The following is an 8,943-nucleotide window of genomic DNA, read 5'->3' as shown; positions in this document are numbered from 1 at the left end:
CAGCGTTTTCCGGTAGGAGACACAAAGGAGACTCTTTGTGTCTCCTACCGGAACCGCTGCCGGTCATAAAAGTATGGGCTTATTGGAATGCGACAAAAACAAAGAAATAACCATGAATTCAAGTCTCCGTGGGGTGACTAATCGATAGGAAAAAAAGTCATTTTGGGGGGTGAACTATCACTTTAAACCACCAGCACTAGAGTCCCTGGCTGTTGATCTCTACCTGCCACCAGGGAATCACTCATCTTCAGGAGAGGTTCACAGAGAGGAGAGTAGCCTATACAGAGGCACAAACGTGCCAAATGACCACCGGCCACTGCTGCCTACCCCTGCCCCTCCTGGTGATCAAATCTGTGGATCACCTGAGGAGCCATAAGTAAGTAAGTGTGAGTGAGAGCGATATTTCAGTGGAGCTTTTGCACACTGACAAAGAGCTGTTTTCACACATTGTAATTAAACCAACACCAGTATTGTACCTTGTGCCTTACACATTGATTTACCGTGCGTGCATGTGTATATATGAGCGTGTGAAAGAGCGAGAGAGAGAGACTGAGAAAGACAGAATTTCCTGAGGGAGAGAGAGAGAGAGAGAGTGTACATATTGACTGTGTCTGTGACTCAGCATGTATGTGGGATTCAGGAACACAGCGTTATCAAGAACAGTATGCGATAAAGGATGAAGGTAGACTGATAATGTGTGCCCATGTCTGTATAGAGCAGAGGTATAGCCAACGCGGTGCGTGCCAGAGTCCGGTCGCCCGCAGGGAGCCAGTGAGTCTACCGCAGCAGGGCGCATTCCAAAATAAATGGCATGAGTCACCGATAGAGCTCGGTCTATAAATAGTCTAAATCGGTGGTTCTCAATCTTTTTAATTTCAAAGACCCTCATAACTCTGAGAGTGTAGAATTGGAACCAAATGTACCCGCAAGGGTCCATTTGGTTCCCTTTCTTAGCCATGCACTCTCAGTGTTACAAACATGTATGAGTCCACATTGTAACCCCCTCAGGGAACCCATGTTGAGAACCACTGTATAGTCAAAAAAAAAAATGTAACCTTTATTTTTCAATTGGTTATTTCAGGCTTACGGTACACGACTCCTTGATGCAACATTATATAATACAAAATATTAACATAACGAAATAACTCATCATTTATTAGAAGGAGAATATCAGTCACCAGAACCAAGGACGTGTGTTTACAATGAGTCTAACATGGAGTTTGAAGTTGAACAGCAGTGGTGTGTTCTAGGTTTTTTTCGGAGGGTATGCGATAATTATTCCCTGCACGACATGCACGCGGTCGTGGGTATACGCTAGCGCGTTTTCAATGGATGAAATGGTTAGTAGACTGTATACACTTTTTTCCAAAATATTCTGCACTGTATACGGCGTATACAGCGTAACACGGTAGAACACAACACTGTTGAACAGGTTTATATAGGAGGTCTGATCAAAGAATATATATATATTTTAATTTGAATCAAGCAACTTCAAAACTGTCTGGAGTGCACACCCAAGTCTAAATATACATGAAAAATAACCCCAGAAGTGTTTTAAAGTGAAATTTCACTTGACGTAACGTCACTCAACAACAGTTTGTGTTGAGTTTGAACCGTGTCGTACGGTCCACAACCGCACACAAATTATGCCTAATCCTAACCTCACACTACCATTTGTTGGACTACAGGGACATTGGAGTAATGGGCCGTCAGACTAATAGACAGTCCCCAACCTGAGGTAAATCACCTGAATACCGGAAAATAAAGCTTTCCTTTCACATTCATCTTGTATTAGGCGGGGGCAGATGATTGAAAGTGAAGATATTGAAGTTTTCGCAAGAGTTATGAAGATGATTTCTGTAACTTTGATACTGTAAGCTGGAGCCATCTGTGCCATTCATTTCAAATCCTTTCATGCAAGTGGACATGACATGCGTTGCTGAGCAACAGAGTGCCGCATTCAACGTGAATGCTGATGAAGTGGAGATGGAAATGTTCACTTTGCAAAGTGACATTCACCGCAACCGCCATGGTTTGCACCCAAGAAATTACTTTATTTCTATTGTTTACCTACCCGGTGGTGTCTTTGACTCACGGAGAGTTTTAGTTTGTAAAACACTCCTTAACGGTGAATTCAGACTCTAACAATGAAGAAAAACTTGATGAATGGAATGAATCAGAGACTACACGTCACAGCAGCAAGACAAAATAAAAAATCCGTCCAAAACAAAAGTTCAAAACACAGCTCATAATGTAGTCCGGTGTCTGTTATCTCTACACGTTCTACATTTTCTTCTTCTATCGATATATATAACTTTTAAAACACTTCCGGGCAAAACCGGCTCATGCACGAAAAACGCACGTGAATAAGCTTCAGATGAACGGAATTTCTGGAGTGTTTCTTAGCGGACTTCGGTAGAACAGAATCTAAATGATAATATGAGCGGTGTTTTGCACTTTATGGACAGATTTTTTAGACCGTTTTGCTGTTTTTACGTGGAGTCTCTGATTAATGCCATTCATCATGACGTTGGATTCTGGATTCACTGTTAAGTAATGTTTTACAAACTAAAACTCTGAGGGACTCAAAGACAACACCGGGTAGGTAAACGATAGAAATAAAGTCATTTCTTGGGTTAACTATTCCTTTAAGCCCCTTTGTCGTACGATACATACTGTAGCGAAAATAGCTGATCTACAAGCTCACAACGTGTCGCAATGTGAAACGTTGTGATCTTGTAGATCAGCCTTTACTGATGTGAACTTAATTACTATTCGAGTGCGTAAACACAAACACATCACACCAATCCTCCGTTCACTCCACTGTTAACTTGGATCAATGCATCCACGGCAACGCTTCCTACCTCAAGGAATTAGTCTCTCCATCCTAACATCCTAATCCTCGGCTCGCAACCTCCGCTCTTCAAACACTAACCTCCTCATCATAACCCCCATGACCAACCTACGTACCATGAGCGACCGGGCCTTCTGCTCGTCTGCCCTCCGACTGTGGAATGTCCTCCCTGCCCACCTGAGAGCACCACAATCGGTTGATTCTTTTAAGAGAGGACCTAAGACCTACTGTACAACAAAGCATTTTTTATCTACACTGGTTTTTACCTCTCGACTTTATGCCCTCGTGTTATAAATGTTTTGTTTCTGTTTCTTAGATCTTTTATTGTGGTGTGATGGTTTTTATGCAAATGCTTATTGTAGCACTTTGAGATTTAGACCAATGTAAAGTGCATCAAAAATGTAATACATTATTTTTAATAAGAACTACCACAAGACATGTCTTACCGATGCACATCTTGAAGACCCCTGATTACAGTGCACATGTCAACACAATACTCAAGTAAATAAAGCATGCACATCCACAGTTTAAAATGCTAGATGCTGGGCAGAAGCGGACACCAAAAAGGAATAGATCCGCACACTGGATCAAGCTCCAAAGGTATTGTTCATTACCTCTACCTGACAAAGACCTACCTATACGAAAGGTTGAAACATTATACTCAGTCTGATAAAGTCATTGGTAGCTATGCAGATTTTCTTCCTCTTTGCTTTGTTTATTACCACCCAGGTGACGTTGAAGTGGGCATCTCCATATTTGGACAAGACGTGATGTCACATTGATGACATAATGCCATTGCAATCTCACATTAATTGAGCTTGAATCATACCTCGGTACGGAGGTGCATGCCCAAGAGACTGCATTTCACTTACATGTCCATGGTGGGACGAACGCGTCAGTGCTCGAGGTATCATGGAGCAGACCACGGGTGAGAGTTGGAGTTGGTTTCCCGCCTTAGCGTTCGGCGTTACCTGCCTGAAATGTCTCTTCATTAACGCATATCACTCTACAGACTTTGAGGTTCACAGAAACTGGCTCGCCATCACACATAGCCTCCCGCTGTCCAGGTGGTACCACGACGACACATCGGAGTGGACCCTGGACTACCCGCCGCTGTTTGCGTGGTTTGAGTGCGCGCTGTCCCAGCTGGCTCAGTATGTCGACAGGGACATGCTGTCGGTGGACAGCCTGGAGTACTGCAGTCCGGCCGCCCTCCTGTTCCACAGGCTGTCTGTCGTCTGCAGCGACCTCCTCTTCATCTACGCCGTCAGGGAGTGTTGCAGGAGTGTCAAGGAGGAGCGCGTCTCTGAGGAGATCCTGTCTAGACCCCCCTTCATCCTGGCCGTTCTGCTGCTGTGGAACGCCGGTCTCCTGGTGCTAGATCACCTTCATTTTCAGTACAACGGGTTCTTATTCGGGTTCCTCCTGCTGTCACTGGACAGACACTCGCAGTCGCGTCACCTGGAGGGGGCGCTGTTGTTTGCCGCGCTGTTAAACCTCAAACACGTCTACCTGTACGTGAGCCCCGCCTATGGGATCTACCTGCTACGGTGTTACTGTTTCACCAACGACGTGGACGGCGGTGTCCGGTGGAAGAGTTTCAGGCCTCTCCGTCTCATTGCCTTGGCGGCGATCGTCCTGTCCGTCACCGCCCTGTCCTTTGGCCCCTTCATAGCCATGGGCCAGATGCCCCAGGTGCTGTCCAGGCTGTTCCCCTTTAAGAGAGGCCTGTGCCACGTATACTGGGCCCCGAACTTCTGGGCCCTTTACAACACGCTGGATAAGGTCCTGGTCAGTGTCGGTGCACGTCTGAAGCTCCTAGATGCAACCGGTCTTCCTAAGGCATCCATGACCGGAGGACTGGCGCAGGAGTCTCGTCACTCCGTTCTCCCCTCCGTCTCTCCCTCCGTCACACTCGTCTGCACGCTTCTGTCCATCCTGCCGGTCATGCTGAGGACCTGGTTGAAGCCAGGCGTCATTGGCGGGAGGGACTTTGTGCGTTGCTTGGTCGTCTGCGCCTTGGGGTCCTTCATGTTCGGTTGGCACGTGCACGAAAAGGCCATCCTGATCGCTGTGCTGCCGCTAAGCATCCTTGCGGTAGAGAGCAGAGAGGATGCTGGGATATTCTTGCTGTTGGCGACTACAGGGAATTATTCGCTGTCACCGCTCATTTTTACCAAAGCGGAGCTGCCGATCAAAGTGCTGCTGATGTCGATGTTCACTGTGTACTCTGTCGCTGCTCTGACAAACCTGTACTCAAACCAGGGGCCGGTGCTCAGCTCCATGGAATATGTCTACCTGTTGGGTCTGTTTGCTGTGGAGATCCTGCGTGAGATTGTCTATCCGTTGACACCGTGGCGGGAGACTCTACCATTCGTCCCCCTATTGGTGACATCCGTATACTGCAGCCTTGGAGTCACTTATAGCTTTGTAAGACTTTACCTCCGGTACTTCCAACCAGTACCGCGTGAAGTAGGGGTGCTGCAGGTGCGGCGGCCCCCCTCCCCCAAGGTAAAAAAGAAGAAGAAGAAGAAACAAAAACGGTCTGGGTTGGGGAATAAAAGAAAATAGGCCTATTTTAGGAATAAATATTCTTAAACTACACCTCTTTTGTTTTATTATCATCATCACGAATCAGCGTCTGCCTACGTACAGGTCGGTTACCTGTCTGCTGTTTCCTGTTTAGTGTTTACTTTACGCGCAGGGCGCACTCACAAGCTCCTATCACTTGTCAGGGTGTTTAGTTTACACCATGGCTCAAAAACGAATTTCTGATTTATTTGGTGGCGGGCCCAAATCAAAAAAGAATACAGAAGCAACTACTACCATTGATGAGTCTGTGACTGTCGAGTTGTTGTCATCGGAGGAGGAGGAAGAGGAGAATGTTGAGTTTGTACGGCCTCTGGGAGATCATGACCCCAGCAGCAGCAGTATCAGTCCGGGCCGTCTCAGAGTCTGCCTGCAGCCAGGGCGACTGCCGTGCCAAGTTTAGCTGCACTTGATCAACCATTCCAGCCCAAGGACTTCAACTTCCCTGGGAGACGTTTTGGAAAGGAAACATATAACCGATCATTCAAGCCTATTTGGTTTGAAAAATGGCCATGGATACACTACTTGAAGGACAGTTAAAGGTGGTTTCACTAATTGGCGCAAATCAACAGAACATTTCAAAGAGCATGAGAGGTCAGAAGTGCACTCCAAGTCGGTGAAGAAGTTGAGTAGTCTAGAATGCACACCAATGTGATTTTTTGGGCTTCTACAATGCCCCCGACTCAACTGCAAAAAGCCTGTTCAACTGTGTGAAGGACGTTTTATGTGTTTAAATATCCCCATTGAACGGCTTGCAGGGTTTTGTTTTGATGGAACAAGCAATATGTCGGGACGCTTTTCTGTGCCCAGGATCAATGTATGTTCACTGTTGTAACAATTCTCTGGACCTGGTGTTGCAAGAGGTTGCGTGTGAGGTGAGCCTTGTGGCGGATGCACTAAACTTTGCGTGGGGTGCTGCAGTCGTCATAAATGAATCATCAAAACGTATGACAACTGTATGAATCTCTCTTTGATATAGATGGAGTGGTAACCAACATCTTAGGCCTGTGTCCAACCCGGTGGTGCGTGCGCACAAAGGCAATCTTGCGCGTCTGCTCCTCATACAGCACTCTGGTAGCCACACTTGACACACTTAAGGATGACAACAGTGTCAGAGGGGAGACGAGAGCAAAGATCAAAGGCCTGCACAAAGAGGCATTGAAAGCAAAAACGTTCTTTGGGCTTCTGTGCTGTGACGCATTGTTCAGGCCCTGTGAGGCAGTCGCCAAAAAGCTTACAGAGCTCAAAGGCAAGTGCACTTGGGGCATTCGAATGCGCAAATGAAAAAGGGTTAGGGTAGCAGCACTGAGAGACGTCGTGGACAATATAACTGCCAAGGTGAAAACATGTGCTTCCAAACTCGGCCTGAAGATGCCCACAGACACGCCAAGAGTGAGCAGAACCCCATTCCGCTTTCATCACACAGGGGAACTGTGTGTCGTGTTCTGACGGTCAGTGATTGCCTGACGGGCTGCTGCCGCTGTGCCACAGTAATTAATATGTTTTGATAATCGGCGCCTTGCCATTCTGTGTGTAGCCTATATGCCTGTTTGTTCTGACGGGGTTCTGTGTGTTATGATTATAACGGTTATGAAGAGGCTTGGTGTGGGCTAGGTTTCTCTCCTGTGTGTGTGTGTGTGTGTGTGTGTGTGTGTGTGAGTGAGTGAGTGAGTGAGTGAGTGAGTGAGTGAGTGAGTGAGTGAGTGAGTGAGTGAGTGAGTGAGTGAGTGAGTGAGTGAGTGAGTGAGTGAGTGTGTGAGTGTGGATTTGCTTGAGTGTGTGTGTGAGAGAGTGTCGTGGTGTGACTTGATGATTGTTGGAGGGGGGGTGCCAGCAGCAGACGCATCCGTTCCTGATTGGTGGCCAGATGGCTGCTTCAACTTTAAAAGGCTGTCAGCGGGCCGGCGACAGCGAACCCGTTCCTTCTCGACTCCCAACCCGTCCGTCATTCATCTGTGATCTGTAGCCATTGTGCATGTGAAGCCGAACAGACATGTAGTATCCGATCTCTGCAAACACTTGATACATGATAACATGTAGATCTAGATGCTTACAGTTCGATCCTAGCTCGGCCTTCTGCCGATTACTGTTGCCATCTCTTGTGATCTATTGTTCTCAGCTAAGAAGGGGAGGGGGGAACTATCTTGATTATATTGTTTGAGCTTTGTTTCTCGATAAGGAGGTCAGCAGTTGTATTTTGTTTTCTTTCGTGTGTAGGTAAGAGATTAATGTTTAGTTGTGAATAGTCCTCCGCCCCTGGAGAGTTTTGTAACCACCTGAGAGAATAGAAGAAAAGATGTTTAAACTGTTTGGACGGCAGTTTCTTGGGAGTTGGGAAGGGCGGTCTTCCACACCATATGTTGCGTCTCGGTTCCCCTAGGCCGGGCGTAACATATATTGGGGCTCGTCTTTTTTCTTTTTATTGGGTAAGTGTGTTTTTTCTTTTTTGTACTTTCTTATTTTTGATTGGCAGTTTTGATAATGGTAGGATGGAGGAAGAATTTGTAAATGAGTTTGAGAAGGGTCCCTCACGGGAGAAGTTAGAAAGGTGTACAACAGGGCGTTAACAATCTGGGTTGTCTATTTAGAAACACAGACTTGAAATCCTTTTCAGAGATTAGGGAGGAATATGGTTTGTCCCCTACAAGCTTCTTTCAGTATTTACAATTGAGACATTTTTTACAATCACTGATTCAGAAAAATATTTTTAGGTTTCAAATAGACGAGATAGAACTCTTTTTTAGTACTGAATCTATGATAAAACTCACTTCAAAGATCTATAAAGTTCTCAATAGTAGAGTGACCTCATCCTTCCAACCTCTGAAAAGGATATGGGAAAAATATTTAAATACAATTACAGACCAAGAAACATGGACAATGATATGTGCAAAGGTAAACCTACCTACACTCTCTCCTAGAGTGTTGGAACATAACTATAAGTTCATTTTCAAAACATTTCTAACCCCAGTTTGTTTAAACAAGATGTCCCAGGAGTATTCACCCTTATGCAATAGATGTAAATTAACTTTGGGTACATATTCACATTATGTTCTGGTTCTGTCCAAACATCAAACCATTTTGGGATACAATCCATGCCTTAATCAAAATCATTTTTAAATTCAAACTGAGGAAATCTCCTCTTTTGTATCTTTTAGGAGTTGACCTAAACGTAATCATGAGCTCTCCACATAGGAAATTGTTTGACGTGTTTAGATTTTTGGCAAAGAAATGTATTCTAATTTTATGGAAGACTGATAATATCCCAAATGAACATATGTGGATGACCCAAATAATGTCTCTGCTACCTCTGGAGAGGCTAAAATATGAAATGCAGGATAAGGCAGAGGTGTTTTTGGAGGTATGGTCCCCCTTTCTGGCCTTCATGGAAGAGAGTCATTGATTCAGACCGGTTCAAGATATTTATTTAGGTTGCTTTGATGAAGTAATAAGAGACATCCCACCCTCATTTGCACACACACATACGGGGGACCCCGCAGATC

The 8,943-nt window shown here is 45.4% G+C and overlaps 1 protein-coding gene across 1 annotated transcript; it reads left to right on the top strand.

Annotated features, from left to right (window-relative positions):
- Window positions 1–3,766: 3,766 nt before the first annotated feature.
- LOC308103859 (dolichyl pyrophosphate Glc1Man9GlcNAc2 alpha-1,3-glucosyltransferase-like) lies at window positions 3,767–5,425 on the top strand (the record flags this gene model as incomplete). Its single annotated transcript, XM_080454054.1, has 1 exon — window positions 3,767–5,425. One exon carries the CDS (start codon window positions 3,767–3,769, stop codon window positions 5,423–5,425), a length of 1,659 nt encoding a protein of 552 aa, XP_080310180.1.
- Between the last annotated feature and the right edge of the window lie 3,518 nt (window positions 5,426–8,943).

The sequence above is a fragment of the Gymnoscopelus braueri genome (assembly GCF_963280865.1).
Source record: "Gymnoscopelus braueri genome assembly, chromosome: 16".
NCBI classification, from domain to species: domain Eukaryota; kingdom Metazoa; phylum Chordata; class Actinopteri; order Myctophiformes; family Myctophidae; genus Gymnoscopelus; species Gymnoscopelus braueri.
This window is presented reverse-complemented; position numbering and strand designations above follow the sequence as displayed.